The sequence below is a fragment of the Phocoena sinus genome, chromosome 2 (genome assembly GCF_008692025.1).
Source record: "Phocoena sinus isolate mPhoSin1 chromosome 2, mPhoSin1.pri, whole genome shotgun sequence".
Classification (NCBI taxonomy): domain Eukaryota; kingdom Metazoa; phylum Chordata; class Mammalia; order Artiodactyla; family Phocoenidae; genus Phocoena; species Phocoena sinus.
In genome coordinates this window covers 37,875,568-37,898,371 of record NC_045764.1, presented here as the reverse complement: position 1 = coordinate 37,898,371, position 22,804 = coordinate 37,875,568, and the positions used below count along the sequence as shown (strand labels likewise).

The 22,804-nt window shown below is 38.9% G+C and overlaps 1 protein-coding gene across 3 annotated transcripts in view; it reads right to left on the bottom strand.

Annotated features, from left to right (window-relative positions):
* AP3S2 (adaptor related protein complex 3 subunit sigma 2) overlaps window positions 1-20,483 on the bottom strand; it is a 61,896-nt gene extending 41,413 nt beyond the window's left edge. Inside the window, exons 1-3 of one of the 3 annotated variants that reach the window (XM_032622205.1) lie at window positions 20,283-20,483; window positions 16,615-16,706; window positions 15,874-15,985 (exon numbers count right to left, since the gene is read on the bottom strand). In XM_032622205.1, the coding sequence (XP_032478096.1) occupies window positions 15,874-15,985; window positions 16,615-16,706; window positions 20,283-20,462 (384 nt within the window). In that variant the 5' untranslated portion in view covers window positions 20,463-20,483. The remainder of the gene's footprint in view (window positions 1-15,873; window positions 15,986-16,614; window positions 16,707-20,282) is intronic. The other 2 variants (XM_032622204.1, XM_032622203.1) reach the window with 2 other exon arrangements.
* Window positions 20,484-22,804: the final 2,321 nt, after the last annotated feature.

Below are 22,804 nucleotides of genomic sequence, written 5' to 3'. Positions count from 1 at the left end.
TAGGCACTATCTAACAATTTAAAAAGCACACATCTTTAAAGCAGCAATTCCAATTTTAGGAATCTATCCTAAAGAAACTAACACACGTGCATACAGATGCATGTGCAAGGATATCATTCCACAATAATTTGCAATAGGAAGAAACTGGGAGAAACCTGAATGCCCACAGGTAGGGTACTGAATAAAAGATTATAAATAAAAGACTATGATATATTAATATTGTGGAAAATCATGCATCACTAAAAAGCATATATGAAGTGGAAAAAGCGCCAAGACTTCTAAGTGATTAAAAAAGCAAGTTGCAGAACTATGTATGTAGTGAGATTACTTTTTACTTAAAAATTAAATAATGTATGTGACGTGTGTGGGTGTCTGTGTGTGTACGTCTGTGTGTGTACATGCATTAAAAGGCTTAATAGTGGCTACCTCTAGAAAGAGGAGTGGTATATGAGAGGGGAGTGAATGCTAAGGGGGAGGACTTCTCCATTATACTTAATATATTTACTTAATATATTTAATGACCTATATGGGAAAAGAATCTAAAGAGTAGATAATATGTATATGTATAACTGATTCACTTTGCTGTACAGCAGAAACTAACACAACATTGTAAATCAACTATACTCCAATAAAAATTAATAATAAAAAAGGAATGGAATACTGATACATGCTACAACAACAGATGGATATTGAAACTATTATGCTAAAGAAGCCAGTCTTCTGTGGTCCAGAAGGACCACATATTATACAAATTTATTTTTATGAAATGTCCATAATAGGCAAAACTATAGATACAGGAAGTAAATTAATGGTTGCCTAGGGCTGGAGTTAGGAGGCAGTTGGAGGGAAATGGGAAGTGACTATAATGAGTAAGAGGTTTCTTTTTGGGGTGATGAAAATGTTCTAAAATTGGTTGTGATGATGGCTATACAACTCTGTGAATATACTAAAATCCACTCAATTACACACTTCAAATGGATAAACTGTATGGTATGTGAATTATATCCCAATAAAACTGTTTTTAAAAAAAAACCTTACTTTTTTAAATAAAAAGAATATATCTAGGTACTACTTGTATAATTTAAAAAACCCAAAACAATGTACTTGAAATTCCAAAAAAGGGCCTACATTTATACAGAAATTTAAGTTAAACTAGAAGTAGCAAAACAATGGGAGACTGAATAATTTGAAGAAACTGGAACATGATACAGAGAAAAAGAAACTCAGTTCCATATCTCAGAATATACTGAAATAAATCTTGTGTGTGTTAAAAAGATTTAAATAATCTTTGTGCTAAAAACTTATTAAAACATTTTTTAATTGAAAACAAATGATTTGGAATTTTGTCCCAATTGGAAGATAAACTTATGACTAGTGAAGAAGTAGAGGAGATAAACATAAAGTAGATAGTTTCAACTATGCTGAAGTGCAAATAATGAAGAGCGTAAAGTAAGAATTAGAGGGACGGCTGTATAATGGTAAAGAAATATTTGTGAATATAATGATGAATAAAAGCTTAATATCCTGGGCTTCCCTGGTGGCGCAGTGGTTGGGAGTCCACCTGCTGATGCCGGAGACATGGGTTCGTGCCCCGGTCCATGTGTATCCCACATGCCATGGAGCGGCTGGGCCCGTAGGCCATGGCCGCTGGGCCTGCGTGTCCGGAGCCTGTGCTCCGTAACGGGAGAGGCCACAACAGTGAGAGGCCTGCGTACCGCAAAAAAAAAAAAAAAAGCTTAATATCCTAAAACTCCAGAATAAACCATGGGATATTAGGACCTTTTTTTTTTTTTGCGGTACGCAGGCCTCTCACTGTTGTGGCCTCTCCCGTTGCGGAGCACAGGCTCCGGACGCGCAGGCTCAGCGGCCATGGCTCACGGGTCCAGCCGCTCCGCGGCATGTGGGATCTTCCCGGACCGGGGCACGAACCCGCGTCCCCTGCATCGGCAGGCGGACGGACTCTCAACCACTGCGCCACCAGGGAAGCCCAGGACCTTTTTTGAAAAACAAAACTGTAATGTAAGATTTGAAAGGAATGAATAAATGCAAGGAAATGCTACTTTAAATTCACTTCTAATTAAAATCCAACAGGGACTTTTGGGACCTTTACAAATTATTCAAAAATGTATAAGGATGAATAAATGGTTATAACTATTGGAGAATATTCTGAAAAAGAACCGCACCCAAGGGGAATAACCGGTCTTACTGGGATATGAACCTATATTAACAACAAGTAAAACAGTGCAAAATTAACACAGAAAGAGAAACATAACTCAGTGGAACAAAGTGAAGAGTAAACACTAAATAGCGAGTGATTACTGTGCACTAGGCATACACGGGTGTACTCTGGGGATACCTCAGTCAGCAAGTCACATTCTTGTCTGGTTATGTTCTGGGTGTGGGAAGAATGAGGCAGATAAACAAGATCTTTTCCATTGTCACACATGCTCTGAAGGAAGTAAATGGGATGATGTGATGGAGGTTACTTCAAACAGAGTGTCAAGAAAGTCTCTCTGAGGATTAACATTTGAGCTGAGTCATGAATGAAGAAGCCAGTCTTTTAAAGAGCTGAAGAGGGAAACACCTGGGAAAAATCACGCCAGTGGATAGAACAGGTGCAAAGGCCCTGAAGCAAAAATGTACTTGGACCTGAGGAGCAGAAAGAAGGCTGGAATGGCTACAGTGAAGGTGACAGTGTATATGGTGAGATCGGACAGAGAGACAAAGGAGCCAGACCATGTCGGGCCTTGCAGGTTGTGATAGGGAGTTTGGATTTTACTCTAAACTTAACATATTATATATTAAGGTTTCTTCAACAAGAGGAGGTATAAATGGATTATTCACATTTAATAGAATCGTTTAGAAAAAAGTTTTAATATAAACAAAAATATACAAAGAATTACTTTTTCATTGACTATAAGACAAACCATTATTTTTATATTAACAAAGAAAAAAATGCTGTCAATTGTAACTGTAAGATGTCATCTACTGTAATATACATCCTCATGTTAGTTATTAAAGTGTGAAAAAATGTGTATCTTACAATAAATGAAATATAATATTATAACCCAGGAACTAGACTTAACTGGACAAATATTTCAATTATATTACAAAAGGTTTACATGAAAAAGAACACTGTAAATTCACACATGGGGGCTTCCCTGGTGGCGCAGTGGTTGAGAGTCTGCCTGCCGATGCAGGGTACACGGGTTCGTGCCCCGGTCCAGGAAGATGCCACATGCCGCGGAGCGGCTAGGCCCGTGAGCCATGGCTGCTGAGCCTGCGCATCTGGAGCCTGTGCTCCGCAACGGAAGAGCCCACAACAGTGAGAGGCCCGCGTACCGCAAAAAAAAAAATAATAATAAATTCACACATGGGAAAAGTTGGCATGATTAATAAAAATAAAAATTCAGACATTTGTGAGGTACCACTCACCTCCGAGTAGAAATTAAAAATGACATATTTCAATGCTGGAGTTAGGAAGAAACATAAACTCATATACTTCAGGAAGCATTATAAATTAATATAACCTTCCCGAATATCTATCTAGCAACATGAATTGTAATTAGAAATATTAATCCCTTGACCCAGGAATTTCACTGGGGTGTGAGAGACACAACAGTTTGCATAAAGACTTACAGTAGTTCTATTTGGGTTAATTAAAAAAAAGGAAAATGAAAACAATCAAACTAATAAAAAAAAGGAAAATGGAAACAATCAAACCATCTAGTATCTGTTCTACTGCTCTGCCACCTGGATCAGCTGAGAATACTCATTTTACCCATCCCCCATTGAAATGTTCTGCTTTGATTTACTCCTGAAATACAGAAGTTATGAAAAGGTGAGAAGCAGAAAATACACAGTGGTCCATTCCTCCTGTCCATGTTCCTCCAAGACAGCCAAAGGCTAATGCCCCAACTACAGTGAGCTCTAAGTTTCCCCAGAATCACTCACATGAGCTTGCCCTCAGACTTCCTCAGAAAGGCCTCTTGTAAACCCTCAGGGATACTGAAGTCAGATGGTGACACTGTTCAGCTTATCTTCTTGCGGGAGCTTTCATCTAGTAGTGGCAAATTATCCTTTCCTTACACAACTACTTACACTCAGTTTTTCCAAACTAACAAAGTATCATTTAGGGAATATACATCACATGATAAAACTATAAAGAGAAGCAAAGCAATGATCAACTTAAAAGTCTGAAGAAAGGGATCCCTGGTAGTCCAGTGGTAAAGGATCCACCTTGCAATGCAAGGGATGCAGGTTCGATCCCTGGTTGGGGAACTAAGATCCCACATGCTATGGGGCAACCAAACCCATGTGCCACAACTACTGAGCTCGAGTGCCTCAACGAGAGAACCCACGTGCTGCAAAAACTACAAAGCCCACTCACTCTGGAGCCCACACGCCACAACTGGAGAGAGAAAACCCACACACCACAACTAGAGAGAAGCCCGTGAGCCGCAATAAAGACCCAACACAGCCAAAAAAAAGAAAAAGAAAAGAAGGAAAACAAAGTCTTTAAAAAGTCTGAAGAACGATGCAATGAACAAGGGGGACGGAACTGAGGAGGGACATACAGGGGCTTTGAGGTACTAGCAATGTACTATTTCTTAATCTGGGTGAGAGTTTCATTTTATTGGCATTCCTCAAACTGCATAGGCATGTTTTCCGTAGTTTTTGTATATACGTTTTACAATAAAAATTATTTAAAAAACAGCAATAATCTTATTGGGATTCTGATTGGGTTTTCAGTAATTTATAAGCTGGAAGTACAGTTGACACTTGACCAACACAGGTTTGAACAGTGCGGGTCCACTTACACTCAGATTTTTTTCAATAGTAAACACTATAGTACTATACAATCCCCAGTTGGTTGAATCTGAAGACGCAAAACCACGGATATGGAGGAACCGTGTACACAGAGGAACTGGGTATACGGGAGGGCCTACTGTAAATTATATAGGGATTTTCGACAGCATGGTGGGTCAGCACCTCTAACCCCTGTGTTGTTCAAGGGTCAACTGTACTGAGTTTTAAAAGTTTTTCCACAGGCAAAGCGTATGTTTTATTCATTTATTTTGCTCTTTTATCATATTTTCAGTAGAATTTTAAAGTTTTCTTCATATAGATCTTACACATTTTTTACATTTATTCTTGGGTATCTTAAGGAAGGTTTTCCTACTGTGAATGTGCCCCTTTTAAATATTATATTTTCTAACTTATTATTGCTAAGGGAAAGCTATTAGTTTTTATACATTAAACTTGTATCCAGTCCCTTACTGAACTATATTGCTCATTCTAATTGTTTTCCAGTTGATTGTTTTGGAATTTCTAGGTAGATAATAATTTCATCTGCAACCATTATATATTCTGAAGCCTAGTGAAGCCAGTCACTCATTACTGCCCTTCTTCCCTCAGAACATACTTCTGCATTTCTTGGCCATTCACTTTTCCTCATAAACTTTCTCTTTACCAAGTTCTATACGATCTCCTGGATTGGGACTTCCCTGGCAGTCCAGTGGTTGAGACTCCGTGCTTCCACTGGAGGGGACACGCGTTGGATCCCTAGTTGGGGAACTAAGATCCCGCATGCCATGTGGCATGGCCAAAAAAAAATTTTTTAAAAAAAAGATCTTCTGGATTTATACTTGGTTCCCCATTTAATCTATTGATTACTACTGTCATCTTTGCTCAACTCTTCCCAATAAGGGGCTTATAGCTCCACTGATTTCAAGTATTCCTTTATGATTTTCCTTTAAAATTTTACAATTGTAGGGACCACCAGTGGCTAAGACTCCATGCTCCCAAATGCAGGGGGCCTGGGTTCGATGCCTGGTCAGGAAACTAGATCCCACATGCAGCAACTAAAGATCCCACGTGCTGCAACTAAGACCCAATGCAGCCAAATAAATAAATAAATAAATAAACAAAGATTTTATAATTTTATTGGAATCAATATCAAGTATTCCATACTAAGTTAATTTCTAAACACTAAATATCCTTTGTCACTACTGTAAGTGAAATTTCTTTAATTATGAATTTCCTAGCTGTTTTCACAAAAAATAGGAAATTCAATTTTGACGAACTGATCTCATATTCTGCCATGTTGCTCGTATCATTCATTACTTGCCACAATCTCCCCCCTTTTTTTAAGGTTTACTAGGTACATAATCAGGCTCTCTTACAGTGATAACTTACCTCTCTCCTCCTTTACTATGTTACTTCTTCATTTCTTTTTTAATCACTCATTACAAATGTTGCTCAAATTAGAATAACAGTAAGAGACACCTTGTTTTCATAAATGCCTGTAGATTTCTCCCCTGAGATAACACTGGCTCTGGCTCTTGGTTTTAAAACTAAAATTGGCTGTCTCTGGGTGACTGGAGGAGAAGAGAAGAAAGATGTTTTCCACTGTATACTCTTGGTATTCCTTTTGAATTTTGAACCACATAAGTGTATTATTTCTTCAACAATAAATAGTTTATACTGAATAAAGAAAACATGCACTAAATAATCAAGTAAAAATGCTTCCGATTCCAATCTAAGAGTATTTCAGAAACATAATTTGGGTAATCATTTCTCTCGGCACGTACTGATGAAATTATATTAGTTATATTTTTCTTACTGTTGTAATAGAGACTCTAAGAATATGTCATTGTTAAACTGACTTGTATCCTTGGAATAAAGATTATTTGGACGTAATAAATAATTCTTCTAGTATGCAGTATTCCTAAGAATTTTAGAGCTAGAAAGAACACCTAGTATACTTATAAATAAAAATAAACACACACACACACACACACACACACACACAGAGCCAAAACATAAAACAAAAACCCCAACGCCAACAAAACTTAAATGATTTAAGACCATGCTGCTTGCTAACAGGAGAGTGCAAAACAAGAGCCAGGTCTCATGACTCCTTGGTTCAACTGATTATTCGTTAAGATTTTATTTAATAATTCTGTCCAATAAAAATATGCAATATCAGGGACTTCCCTGGGGTGCAGTGGTTAAGAATCTGCCTGCCAATGCAGGGTACACAGGTTCAATCCCCGGTCCAGGAAGATCCCACATGCTGCAGAGTAACTAAGCCTGTGCACCACAACTACTGAGCCTGTGCTCCAGCCCGCAAGCCACAACTACTGAGCCCACGTGCCGCAACTACCGAAGCCCGCGCACCTAGAGCCTGTGCTCCGCAGCAAGAGAAGCCACTGCAATGAGAAGCCTGCGCACGGCAACAAGCAGTAGCCCCCGCTCTCCGCAACCAGAGAAAGCCTGTGCACAGCAACGAAGACCCAACGCAGCCAAAAATAAAATAAATTTTTTTTTTAAATGCAGTATCTGACTCACATTTTCTTTGTGAGAAGCTTTTGGATCATAACCAATTTACTCCATAAAATACACTTAAGCAGTATGATTTTTTAGTCTGAGTCTAAAAAATAACTTACATAATAGAGGTCTTACTATACTAAAATCTACTGAGTCTATTAGGGAGTCAGTTTTTCATTTTACCTTTCTTATTTCATCCTGATATTGGATTCAGTGTCTTTGGATATTTATTTTTTGAGGTCAGCTATTTCAAATATATTGGCATTGTAACTATGTATATCATCCGCTAAAACATTTTAATGTTTTCTATTTCTGATTTTTATCCTCTTTATATTAGGATAACTATTTACTGATTTTATTGTCTTTTCAACGATGAAAACTCTTAGTTCCTATTATTTTTACCTTTTCTTTATCTATCTTCCCAAATCCAGTGCATACTAAGTATTTAATAAATGTCCACGACATTATAAAGTTACACTTCTCGTTTTGTCTTGTTAATATGCATTTCTCTTTTGTCTTGAAGTGCATCTCCTCTAATAACTGCATCTCAATTTTAAAAATATATTACCACTATATATTTTACCTTTATTTTCTAATACACTTATTATATGCACATTCCTATAGCATTCTACAGTGTACAATAATATACAGTACATTGTCACAACTGAATTCTACAACCTAGTATTTCGGGCTTTTTTAGTTGAAATACAGTTGACATACAACATTATGTTAGTTTCAGATATACTACATAGTGATTTGCATACATTATGATACAATCACCAAGGTAAGTCTAGCAACCATCCCTTTCAAAACAAAGTTATTAAAATATTATTGACTATATTCCTTAAGCCGTATATTATATCTTTGTGGCTCATTTATTTTATAACTGGAGGTTTGTACCTCTTAATCCCCTTCACCTATTTTGCCCTCCACCTCCATCCCCCTTCCCTCTGGCAACCACCCATTTGTTCTCTGTACCTGTAAGTCTGTTCCATTTTTACAACCTAGTAGTTCTATATCAGATGGTGGATCCATGATTCAAATCCAGGTTTTCTGATTCTAGATCTTGAGCTCTTTCTGTTATGCCACATTGACTCTCAATGTCCAATCGAACTCAGGTGTTAAGAAAGCATTTAAAGGAACTTCCCTGGTGGTGCAGTGGTTAAGAATCCGCCTGCCAATGCAGGGGACATGGGTTCGATTCCTGGTCTGGGAAGATCCCACATGCTGCGGAGCAACTAAGTCCGTCCGCCACAACTACTGAGCCTGAGCTCTAGAGCCCACACGCCACAACTACTGAGCCCACGTGCCACAACTACTGAAGCCCATGCACTCTAGGGCCTGCGTGCCGCAACTACTGAGCCTGCATGCTGCAAATACTAAAGCCCGCGCACTGCAACTACTGAAGCCTGCATGCCTAGAGCCCGTGCTCTGCAACAAAAGAAGCCACTGCAATGAGAAGCCCACTCAGAAGAGTAGCCCCCACTCACCGCAACTAGAGAAAGCCCACAGGCAGCAACAAAGACCCAATGCAGCCAAAAAAAAAAGCATTTAAAATTATCTTAGAGATGAATCTTTTTTGGATGTTTCTAGTATTTATTTATATTTTTATATATGATAAGTGAATATACTATATGAAAATTTAAAACTAACCATTTTAAGTCATTTTCTGAACGTGAATGGGTGTAAATAAATAAATAAAACGTAAGAGAGGGGAGACAGCAGAAGCAAGAACTACAATCCTGCAGCATGTGGGACGAAAACCACATGCAGAGAAAGATAGACAAAATGAAAAAACAGAGGACTATGTATCAGATGAAAGAATAAGATAAAACCCCAGAAAAACAATAAATGAAGTGGAGATAGGCAACCTTCCAGAAAAAGAATTCAGAATAATGACAGTGAAGATGATCCAGGACCTCAGAAAAAGAATGGAGGCAAAGATCAAGAAAAAGCAAGAAATATTTAACAAAGACCTAGAAGAATTAAAGAATAAACACCTAGAAGAATTAAAGAACAAACAGAGATGAACAATACAATAACTGAAATGAAAAATACACTAGAAGGAATCAATAGCAGAATAACTGTGACAGAAAAATGGATAAGTGACCTGGAAGACAGAATGGTGGAATTCACTGCTATGGAACAGAATAAAGAAAAAAAAAAAAGAAAGGAAATGAAGACAGCCTAAGAGACCTCTGGGACAACATTAAATGCACCAACATTCACATTATAGGCATCCCAGAAGGAGAAGAGAGACAGGACCCAAGAAAATATTTAAAGAGATTACATTTGAAAACTTCCCTAAAACTTCCCTAACATGAGAAAGGAAATAGCTACCCAACTCCAGGAAGCACAGAGAGTCCCAGGCAGGATAAACCCAAGGAGAAACACGCCAAGACACATAGTAATCAAACTGACAAAAGTTAAAGACAAAGAAGAATTATTAAAAGCAACAAGGGAAAAACAACAAATAATATACAAGGGAACTCCCATAAGGTTAACAGCTGATTTCTCAGAAGAAACTCTACAAGCCAGAAGGGAGTAGCACGATATATTTAAAGTGATGAAAGGGAAGAACCTACAACCAAGATTACTCTACCCGGCAAGGATCTCATTCAGATTTGATGGAGAAATCAAAAGCTTTAAAGACAAGCAAAACCTAAGAGAATTCAGAACCACCAAACCAGCTCTACAACAAATGCTGAAGGACCTTCTCGAGGGAAACACAGGAGAAGAAAAGGACCTACAAAAACAAACCCAAAACAATTAAGAAAATGGTAATAGGAAAATACATATCAATAACTACCTTAAATGTGAATGGATTAAATACTCGAACCAAAAGACACAGGCTCACTGAGTGGATACAAAAACAAGACCCATATATATGTTGTCTACAAGAGACCCACTTCAGACCTAGGGACACATACAGACTGAAAGTGAGGGGATAGAAAAAGATTTCCTGTGCAAATGGAAATCCAAAGAAAGCTGGAGTAACAATGCTCATATCAGATAAAATAGACTTTAAAATAAAGAATGCTACAAGAGACAAGGAAGGACACTACATAATGATCAAGGGATCAATCCAAGAAGATATAACAATTATAAATATATATGCACCCAACAAAGGAGCACCACAATACATAAGGCAAATGCTAACAGCTATATAAAAGGAAATCAACAGTAACACAATAATAGTGGGGGATGTTAACACCTCACTTACACCAATGGACAGATCATCCAGACAGAAAATTAATAAGGAAACACAAGCTTTAAATGATACAATAGACCAGACAGATTTAATTGATATTTATAGGACATTCCATCCGAAAACAGCAGATTACACTTTCTTCTCAAGTGCACACAGAACATTCTCCAGGATAGATAACAGCTTGGGTCACAAATCAAGGCTCGGTAAATTTAAGAAAACTGAAATCATATCAAGCATCTTTTCTGACCACAATGCTATGAGATTAGAAATAAATTACAGGGAAAAAAATGTAAAAAACACAAACACGTGAAGGCTAAACAATACGTTACTAAATAACCAAGAGATCACTGAAGAAATCAAAGAAAACAAAAGTCCAGGACCAGATGGCCTAACAGGTGAATTCTATCAAACATTTAGAGAAGAGCTAACACCCATCCTTCTCAAACTCTTCCAAAAAATTGCAGAGGAAGGAACACTCCCAAACTTATTCTACAAGGCCACCATCACCCTGATACAAAAACCAGACAAAGATGTCACAAAGAAAGAAAATTACAGGCCAATATCACTGATGAATATAGATGCAAAAATCCTCGGCAAAATACTAGCAAACAGAATCCAACAACACATTAAAAGGATCATACACCATGATCAAGTGGGATTTATCCCAGGGATGCAAGGATTCTTCAAAGTACACAAATCAATCAATGTGATACACCATATTAACAAATTGAAGAATAAAAACCATATGATCATCTCAACAGATGCAGAAAAAGCTTTGACAAACTTCAACACCCATTTATGATAAAAACTCTCCAGAAAGTGAGCACAGAGGGAACCTACCTCAACATAATAAAGGCCATATACGACAAACCTACAGCAAACATCATTCTCAATGGTGAAAAACTGAAAGCATTTTCTCTAAGATCAGGAATAAGACAAGGATGTCCACTCTCGCCACTATTATTCAACATAGTCTTCAAAGTCCTAGCCATGGCAATCAGAGAAGAAAAAGAAATAAAAGGAATACAAATTGGAAAAGAAGAAGTAAAACTGTCACTGTTTGCAGAATACATGATACTATTACATACAGAATCCTAAAGATGCCACCAGAAAACTACTAGAGCTAATCAATGAATTTGGTAAAGTTGCAGGATACAAAATAAATGCACAGAAATCTCTTGCATTCCTATACACTAACACTGAAAGATCAGAAAGAAATTAAGGAAACAATCCCATTCACCATTGCAGCAAAAAGAATAAAATACCTAGGAATAAACCTACCTAAGGAGGTAAAATAACTACTCAGAAAACTGTAAGACACTGATGAAAGAAATCAAAGATGACACAAACAGATGGAGAGATATACCACGTTATTGGATTGGAAGAATCAATACTCTGAAAATGAGTATACTACACAAGGCAATCTACAGATTCAATGAAATCCCTACCAAACTACCTATGGCATTTTTTGCAGAACCAGAACAAAAAAATCTTAAAATCTGTATGGAGACACAAAAGACCCCGAATAGCCAAATCAATCTTGAGGGAAAAAAAAAAGAGCTGAAGGAATAAGACTCCCTGACTACAGACTATATTACAAAGCTACAGTAATAAAGACAATATGGTACTGGCACAAAAACAGAAATATAGATCAATGGACCAGGACAGAAAGCCCAGAGATAAACCCACGCACCTGTGGTCAACTAATCTATGACAAAGGAGGCAAGGGTATACAATGGAGAAAAGACAGTCTCTTCAATAAATGGTCCTGGGAAAATTGGGCAGCTACATGAAAAAGAATGAAATTAGAACACTCCCCAACACCATACACAAAAATAAACTCAAAGGGGCTTCCCTGGTGGTGCAGTGGTTGACAGTCCGCCTGCCGATGCAGGGGACACGGGTTCGTGCCCTGGTCCGGGAAGATCCCACATGCCACGGAGCAGCTGGGCCCGTGAGCCATGGCTGCTGAGCCTGCGTGTCCGGAGCCTGTGCTCCGCAATGAGAGAGGCCACAACAGTGAGAGGCCCGCATACAGCAAAAAATAAATAAACTCAAAACGGCTTAAAGAACTAAATGTAAGACTGAACACTACAAAACTCTTAGAGGAAAACATAGGGAGAACACTCTTTGACATAAATCACAGCAAGATCTTTTTTTGACCCACCTCCTAGAGTAATGGTATTAAAAACAAAAATAAATAAATGGGACCTAATGAAACTTAAAAGCTTTTGCACAGCAAAGGAAACTATAAACAAGACGAAAGGACAACCCTCAGAATGGGAGAAAACATTTGCAAATGAATCAATGGACAAAGGATTAATCTCCAAAATATATAAACAGCTCATGCAGCTCAACATTAAAAAAACAAACAACCCAACCAGAAAATGGGTCGAAGACCTAAATAGACGTTTCTCCAAAGAAGACATACAGAGAGCCAAGAGGCACATGAAAAGCTGCTCAGCATCACTAATGATTAGAGAAATGCAAATCAAAACTACAATGAGGTATCACCTCACACTGGTTAGAATGGACATCATCAGAAAATCTACAAACAATGAGACTGCCCTGGTGGTGCAGTGGTTTAGAGTCCTCCTGCCAATGCAGGGGACACGGGTTCAAGCCCTGGTCCGGGAAGATCCCACATGCCACAGAGCAACTAGGTCCATGAGCCACAACTGCTGAGCATGTGCTCTGGAGCCTGTGAGCCACAACTACGGAGCCTGCATGCCACAACTACTGAAGCCCTTGCACCTAGAGCACATGCTCCACAACAAGAGAAGCCACTGCTGTGAGGAGCCTGCGCACCGCAACCAAGACCCCGCTCGCTGCAACTAGAGAAAGTCCATGCACAGCAACGAAGACCCAACACAGCCAAAAATTAATTAATTAATTTATAAAAAAAGAAAGAAAGAAAATCTACAAAAAAATGCTGGAGAGGGTGTGGAGAAAAGGGAACCCTCTTGCACTGCTGGTGGGAATGTAAACTGATATAGCCACTATGGAGAACAGAATGGAGGCTCCTTAAAAAACTAAAAACAGAATTACCATATGAGCCAGCAATCCCACTGCTGGGTATGTACTCAGAGAAAACCATAATTCAAAAAGACACATGCACCCCAATGTTCACTGCAGCACTATTTTCAACAGCCAGGTCATGGAAGCAACCTAAATGCCCATCGACAGACAAATGGATAAAGAAGATGTGGTACATATATACAATGGAATGTTACTCAGCCATAAAAAGGAACAAAGTTCGGTCACTTGTAGAGATGTGGATGGACCTAGAGACTGTCATACAGAGTGAAGTAAGTCAGAAAGAGAAAAACAAATATCGTATATTAACGCATATATGTGGAATCTAGAAAAATGGTACAAATGAACTGGTTTGCAAGGCAGAAACAGAGACACAGATGTAAAGAACAAACGTATGGACACTAAGGAGGGAAAGAGGGTGGGATGAATTGGGAGATTGGGATTGACATGCATACACTAATGTGTACAAAATAGCTAACTAATAAGAACCTGCTGTAGGGCTTCCCTGGTGGTGCAGTGGTTGAGAGTCTGCCTGCTGATGCAGGGGACACGGGTTCGTGCCCCGGTCTGGGAAGATCCCACATGCCGCGAAGTGGCTGGGCCCGTGAGCCATGGCCGCTGAGCCTGCGCGTCCGGAGCCTGTGCTCCGCAACGGGAGAGGCCACCGCAGTGAGAGGCCCGCGTACCGCAAAAAAAAAAATTAAAATAATAAAAAATTTAAAAAAAGAACCTGCTGTATAAAAATAAATAAATAAAATTTAAAAGAAAATAATAAAATAAAATTTAAAAATTGCTATGTCCAAGTATATAACTTTTTGGAAGAGTGTAGTATATCTGAAATAAAAATACACATTTAAAATTTCCATTTATTTGTCCCAAGGTATATTAAATTTAGCTTCTTTAATTTTATCTTAACAAAATAAAATATAGTTATAAGCATGTAAATTTTATAATCTATAGCTAGAGTTTTCTATAATTGTTATTAGGTTTTAATGCATGCTCCTTCTGAGTGCTTTCAACTTAAGTAACTTGTTCAAGTCACTTAAAGCCTATCTAGAATATCATGTACAAAATGATGGAATTGTACTAAATTAATAGTTCCCGGTACAGGGTCCTTACATATCTCAGTTTCCATGAAAGTAATGAAAAGAAATCTGTAAGCCATTTCTAATTTTCAAAAAGCCTAAAAAAACATGTTTACCTATGTCAAGATTGGTCAGACTAGATAAAACATTAAGCTTCTTTGCTTTAGGCTAGAGTTACAAGTGAAAATACAAAGTATGCATTTTTAAATGTCATTTAGTTTGATACCTGAAAAAAATCTTAAAACATGATGTGACACTGTAACTTATAATGAGAAATATTTGGTATTCATCCTTGTATCTGGCACAGGGCTCCTAAAAACCTTGGAACTTCCTAAGTGATAAAGGTACCTTTTGTTCTGTTAATAAGGTGACTTTTGGAAAGCACCCAAGAATGGGGACTGGTTGCCAGGGGAACAAACCATGTGATTGTGGGAACTTTCAGTCCTACTTCCAGACCTCTGGGGAGGGGAGAGGGGCTGCAAACTCAATCAGTCACCAATGGCCAATGATTTAATCAATCATGCCTATGTAAAGAGGCCTCCTTAAAACCCAAAAGGGACAGGGTTCGGAGAGTTTCCAAGCTAGTAAACATGTGGATATTCGAGAAGAGTTGCGCGCCTGAAGAGGGCATAGAAGCTCCACGCCCTTTCCCCATCTTCCATCTGGCTGTTCCTAAGTTATACCCTTTTAAATTAAGCTGGTAAACTAGTAAGTAAAATGTTTCTCTAGAAAGTTCTGCGAGCCACTCTAGCAAATAAACTGAACCTGAGGAGGAAATCATGGAAATCTTCAAGCTATATGCTGTCAGTCAGAAGCACAGGTGACAGACAACCTGGACTTGAGACTGGTATCGATCTCCAGATAGACAGTGTCAGAATTGAGCAAATTTATGGGACACCTGGTTACTGTCCATGGAGAACTGAGTTAATTGCTTGGGGTGGGGGTGAGTACACACATTGGAACTGGTATAAGAACTGGTTAGGACTCTGCCTCGTATAAGAAAACTAAGGGAGTGAGAGGGCTGGAGAAGAATCTCTAAGAATTTTTAAAGGTTGCTAAGGAGCTTTCTCATAGCACCATCTGGTGGACATCTAGTAACTTTCACCAAGTATCAAAAAAGAGACTGACAAAAGGATCTACAGATGGTTTTACTCAAAAATCCCATGCAAACTCTCTGCAGTGGCTGCCATCATTACCTGCTACACATACCTGGATGAGGTCCAAGATCCCAAGTTCACTCTCTGATGAATCCACACAAAATACAAAATAGAGGGTAGCATAATGCCGATAAATCAGTTTGTAGTCAGAGCCACCAATCAAACTGTGGAAGATGGGGAACATTTAAATGCCTATATCTTAACTGAATATATCAAAGACAAGCTCTGTGCCAAGGGAGGAGAAGGGGCCCAACAGAAAGGGGGAGGACAGGCCAAACAACAGGCCATTTCTACCAGGTGAACGGCAACCAAATTTGGCAGAGGTGCCTAAAGCACCTTTACCTCCCCTTTTCTTCTGCCCACCCTCCCAGGCACCAAACTTGTAAATATCTGAAGCACAACCATTTAGCAGCTTCCAAAACAGAACTGGGTCTCTCCCTGAGCAGATTTAGCTCAGCTCAGCTCAAGTTGCATCAGGTACTCACCTGACACTTGAGTACTGCCTGAAGAAGCAATAATGATGAGGGCCACCCAAAAGTGGATGTATGGGGGGCTTCCCTGGTAGCACAGTGGTTGAGAGTCCACCTGCCGATGCAGGGGACACGGGTTCTTGCCCCAGTCCGGGAAGATCCCACATGCGGCGGAGCGGCTGGGCCCGTGAACCATGGTCACTGAGCCTGCGCGTCCGGAGCCTGTGCTCCGCAACGGGAGAGGCCACAACAGTGAGAGGCCCGCATAACACAAAAGAAAAAAAAAAAAAAGTGGATGTATGGGGAGAAAACTGATCATTTACCTTCCACCCTCCAAGAAGTTACAGATGTTGTCATCCCGCTTGAGAACTAGATGGAAGGTCTCTCGAATAATCTGCTGTTGAATTTCTTCTGGCTATGGAATAAAAGAAATAAAGTGAATCAGTGGGAAAGTCTGAAAAACTACATCCCATCAGTGAGGATGGACAGGAAGGCAAGGGCTTCCAAACTAGGAATGATTTGAACATTTGGTACCAGTTTACAGAAAAGATAGAAATGATGAGTAGAGAAAAAGTAAAAGGGGAATCTATGGAAAAACTGACGACAAGGCTCTGTTACAGGAATTAAAATAGGGTATATTTACCTAGATATCTAGTCCCTAACCATTACCGTCCTGATAGGTAAGCTGATATTTCTTTACTGTGAATAACCAAGAAAAGGAGAACTGACAAACTCTCATACAAGGTCAAAGAATAACTAGAAGGCCTGGTTCTGAAATATTTTGTCTTACTCTAGAAAACATCTATGCCAGGGCAAATAACAAACGTTAATAGGTCTAACACTTTAAGGAAGTCAAGATGTAATCGTGTACGTGCTTTAAAAACCTGCATTTGCCATCTTCTGTACTGGTAATACAGACATTACATATAAGATGCTGTGTTACCAACAAAGTACTACAGAGAAAGACAGAAAATGTTCTATTTAGATTAGAATCTTGAACAATTGCAGAGGTATAAACACCTTTTTTCACTTACTACACTCCAGAAAGCTCAACTGTGATGGAATCTCTTGATAACTCACATTTGATTTCTATTTATACATATAAAGTTCATAGTAAGTATGGTTTTTAAAAAAGGATAGTGGGAGGGAGAAATCAATCATTAAGGCAGAAGTAGGGATTCCCTGGAGGTCCAGTGGTTAAGACTTTGCGCTTTCAATGCAGAGGATTCAGATTCCATCCCTAATCGGGGAACTAAGATCCTACATGCTGCATGGCCAAAAAAAAAAAAAAAAAAGACAAAAGTAATTAAAAGCTCTAGACCAGTGCCCAATGTATAATGGGATTTCCCTGGCAGTCCAGTGGTTAGGACTCTGCACTTTCACTGCCAAAGGTACAGTTTCAATCCCTGGTTGGGGAACTAAGATTCTGCAAGCCACGTGGCAGGGCCAAAAAAAATCTCAATGTATAATGAATCACCCGGGAATGTTGTTAAAATGCAGATTTTAATTTAGTAGGTCTGGGCTAAGTCCTGAGACTGCATTTCTAACAAGTTTCCAGGTGATAACAATGCTGCTGGTCTGAGGACATCATTTTGAGTAGCAAAGCTTAAGAAAACCTTCAGATTGGACTTCCCTTGAAGAGTCAGAACATAGATTCAAGTAACATTAACCCCTTTCTTTCTACAGCATTGAATTTAGACTTGAAATGGTTAGTTATTTAAACGAAACAGGAAAAAACAGGGAAAATGTCATTGTGGAGAAATTACTTTTCATAACCTTGACTTACACTGGTATACAGTGGCTCTCTCATTTACCAAATGGATAAATGAAAACTTGCTAATAACTGGTCACTGTAAGGTTGAGTAAATCAATCACTATTTTCTGGTTTCCATTTAAAGAATTCAGAAAGCTCACAGATGCCAGGATGCTGTAAAGGATTAACTCTGTGTACCCAGAAATACAAAACATGCTAAGCATCAGCACTTTTTTAAACTGACCAAAACATCTTGCAAAGCCTTTTATCTGATTCTACAGGGAAGTGGTGATAGTCAGTGGGTAAGCACTATGAAATGGTGAGGTTACCTAATTTCTAATTCAACAAAATAGCAAACTACCAATTGCTTACATCTCTCAATCATTTTAATAATCCCTCATATCTTTTAGTACTCTGCAGTTTTCAAGGTAACCTTCACTTAGGAGTTAATTTAGGTCTTATAAAAATCCTATGCTCTCCAAAGAAGATAAACTAATGGTCGATAAAGACATGAAAAGATGCTCAACATTATTAGTCATTAGAAAAATTTTTGAAACCGCAAGAATCCACTTTACACCTACTAAAATGTCTTTAATCAAAGAGATAATAGAAAATGTTGATAGGGAGGTGGAAAAATTGGAATTCTTATATATTGTTGATAGGAATGTAAAATGGTGCAGCCACTTTGGAAAGCAGTTTGGCAGTTCCTCCGAATGATCACCATAAAGTTACTACGTGACTCAGCAATTCTACTCCTAGATATATACCCAAGAGAAATGAAAATACGTGCTCACACAAAAGCCTGTACATCAGTGTTCACAGCAGCATTATTCACAAGAGCCACAGGTGGAAATATCAACTGATGAATGGACAATCAAAATGTGGCGCATCCACACAATGGAATATAGTTTGGCAATAAAAAGAAATAAAGAACAGATACACACTCCAACATAGATGAACCTTGAAAACATTATACTAAGTAATAGAAGCCAGTCATAAAAGACCACATATTGTATGATTCCATTTTATATGAAATGTCCAGAATAGGCAAATTTAGAGAGATAGAAAGTAGATTAGTGGTTGCCTAGGGCTGGGGGAGTTGAGAGGGAAACACAGATGATTGCTATATGGGTAAGGGGTTCCTTTTTGGGATAATGAAAATGTTCTAAAATTGTGGTGATGGTTGCATACCTCTGTAAAGTACTAAAAACCATTCTACTGTATATTTTTAAAAGGTGAACTGTATGGTATGTAACGTATCTCAATAACACTTTAAAAAACCTGAGAGAAAAATTCACACACACACAAATGCAAATACAAGTTGAATAGTGTTATTGAATGTTAATATAAAATCGATATAATAAAATGTAACCTAGCTAAAAAATTCTACGAAAAAGGTAAAAAAAATTTTTTTTTCATTTCTACTTGACAAAAGAGGAAATGAAGTCTGAAAGAGATTTTTGTTAACTTGACACAAGGGTAAAATAAGGTGTTGCTGAGGCCTGAACATAAGTTTTCTGACACTTTCCACTCTACGGTTTCACAATTACGTACTTAACATTTTGAAACCTAGCCACGAAGAAATAAAACGTCGGGTGGCAGGAGGCAAATAATGATGTTTCTTTTTTCCAGAGTAACGCCTTTGGAAAATTCAAATTCACATTATCACGTATAATTTCTCAACATTTCCCACTTTCAAACTGACTTTTTCTTCAACTCTACGTAGTGAAAGGTATCTAGTTCCTGGGCGCTCCCAGCCTACACTGAAGCAAAATAATTCCAAGAAAGCACTTTTCCAAATCCGTTAGCTAAAGCAAAATAATTTAAAAGCTGCATATTTCTTCCTCCTCGTGAAACTGCGTTTAACAGTTTAATTAATTTGAGATTCATTTGATTTCAATCATTCAAGTTGTCCATGAGGCACAACCCCTACACACACACACACACACACACACACACACACACACACACACACATTTATAGAGCCCTGAGACTCTGCGAGAAGCGTCACAAAAATGGCACCAAAATGCCGGGGTCCAGGAAGGGGTGGGAAAGAGCGGGGGTAGCGGGGCGTGGGACACAAGGCCTGACACTGGCCCCGGTCTGGGGAAGATCACGTATACGGTGCAGGAGGCCTAGGAGGTCAGCGGGCGATGCCCGCGTGCGCCGTACGGGACAAAGAGAGAGAAGGGGGCGCAGGTGCCCCGAGAGGATGTGACGAAGCTCGGCCGCACTCACGAAACGCTGGTAGAAGCGGACTAGCCGCGGCTTCCCGTGGTTATTGAAAACCAGAATCGCCTGAATCATCTTTGCCCGCCACGCTCCTTTCACCACCGGCTGCTTCCAGAGAGCACCTCCTTCCGCCACAACACGGACGCTTCCTGTTGGTGCGCTGCTGAGAGTAGCTCCCGGAAACATGTCCCGGCGCCCAAGGGCCCGACCACCAAGAGTCCGGTTTCCCGGCACGCCTTGGAGAAGGCTCCAGGACGGGCGGCGGGTTGCGGGGGTAAGGCTGGTGCGGACACCGAGGCTAGGGCCGCGGAATCCCGGGCCTGGGGCAAAGCCGAGCACACCGGAAAAGCGGATCAAGAAGCGGAAACCCCAACAGCAGCCGCGCTCCCAGGTGAAGCGCAGCGGGAGTCACCCTTTATCGTCGTCTGCCTTAACACATGCAGTCTTACCTTCCCCTTAACACTGCAGAACGTTGCGCGGTGTGGAGATGCAGGCTAATTTAGCCATTCCCCGGTTGGGGAAAGTTAGGTTCATTTTTATTTTTTAGTATTACATACAATGCTGTAGTGAATTATATATGTGCCTCCTCGTGCAAAAGGGCTCTCTCTCCACGGTAGATAGCGAATGGTGGAATTAAGGGATCTTTAATGCAATTCCTTTTAAAAGGTACCGGCGACCCCAAATTAGTAAAGTTTTTGTATTTTCTTTTAATGACTTAGTGCGGGTGAGGTGGAGCACGTCCTTATATCACAGATAGAGCTGCAAATTGGAATCACCTACCCAAAGGACAGTTGACAATATTTATCAAGCCTTTAAAATATATTGAACATTAGACCCAGCATTTCCAGTTTTAGAATTTATAATAAAACGATGCGGGTGTGTGAAAAGATTTAGCCTCAAGAACATACATCTCAGCAGTCTTATTACAGGGGAAAGTGGGAAGCAAACTAATTATTCCAAAATGAGAAACTGGTTAAATGCATTGATCCACATGCATATGTATGTAGAGGGACACTCCACTTGGTAAAAGATTGGAAGTATATACACCAAAATATGAATAATAATTGTGTCTGATGGAATGGCAGCATCATAGTGTTCACCACAGGCCGGTGGAACCACACTGCTCTGATCAAAACCCTGGCTCTCTCCACCACCTGTGCACCTTGGGCAAGTGTCATCATTTGTAAAACAGGCATAACATCAGTTTCCTTTACTATAAGACTAGTTTATTTCTACTTGAAAAAAAAAATTCTACTTACCTAAGACAGTTGGTATAGCACAAAAAGAGTTAATATTTGTAAGTACTCAGAGCAGTGCATGGTGTATAACTGAGTACTACATAAGTGATTTTAAAAGTGGTGGTGGAATTATATTTTTTTCTTATTTTAAATTTTCTAAAATAAAATGTATTACTCTTGTAGCCAGAGTTTTTTTTTCATTTAAAAGAATCCAAAGGCAATAAATATGCACTGAAACTTGACAAAATATTTCAAATGTTGAGGAGGAATACCAAAAAAAATTCTGAAACAGAAGAATAATAAGTGAGACCTAGCTCTACCAACTATGAAAACCTACTCTGATAGGTCACATTGTCATTAAAGGGAGACTTATTGAAATATAATGGATAATTTAAGTGTAAGTGATTTTAATATGTGATGTGGAAGACATCATACCTTGACAGTGGGAAGGAATTCAGTGTGTTGGGATAACTGGTTAGCAATTTGAAAATAAGCAATTTAGTTATCTCCCTTCATACTCTCTCAAATTAAAGGCAGAGTGGAATACAGAGTTAAATATAAAACCAAGTAATAACTAGAGTGGAAGAAAATGATAGAGAATCTAACATCTGAAAAGAGTATATAAGCTTAGAAGCAATAAAAATCATAAAAAGTCAAGATATAGCTATACAAAAATTTTACGTTTGTAAGTCAATTTTTTTAATGGAAAAGTTTTTTAAATATGGCAAATGGTTATATTTAAAATATAAATACTGATAAACCAAAAAAACCTCCTCCCCTCAGTAATAAATGGGCAAAGGAACTGAGTAACAAATGAGGAAATACATCTAGAAAATGAACATGAAATAAAATCCTTAAGCTCACTATTAATGGGGGAAAAGCCTAATTAAAATTAAAGTATTAACTTAAAGTGTTATTTTTACCTTATCAAATATCAATTTTTAAAATATTATCATACCCAAGTCTAGCAAGGGTAGCGTGAAAGTAGTCCTCTCCTACCTTGCTGGTGAGATTATAATTTAGAACAACCCTTTTGGAAAGCAATTTGGCAATATAACAAGACCTTTACAGCCTCCAATGCAGGGGGCATGGGTTCAACCCCTGGTCAGGGAAGATCCCACATGCCGCAATGGCATGGCCCAAAAAAAACAAAACAAAACAAACAGAAAAAAAAAACCCAAGACCTTTACAAAGAATTCCTAGATTCCCAGTAATCTGACCCCTAGGAATCCATCCCTAAACAAATAACCCTGGGAACTTCCCTGGCGGTCCAGCGGTTAAGCCTTCACC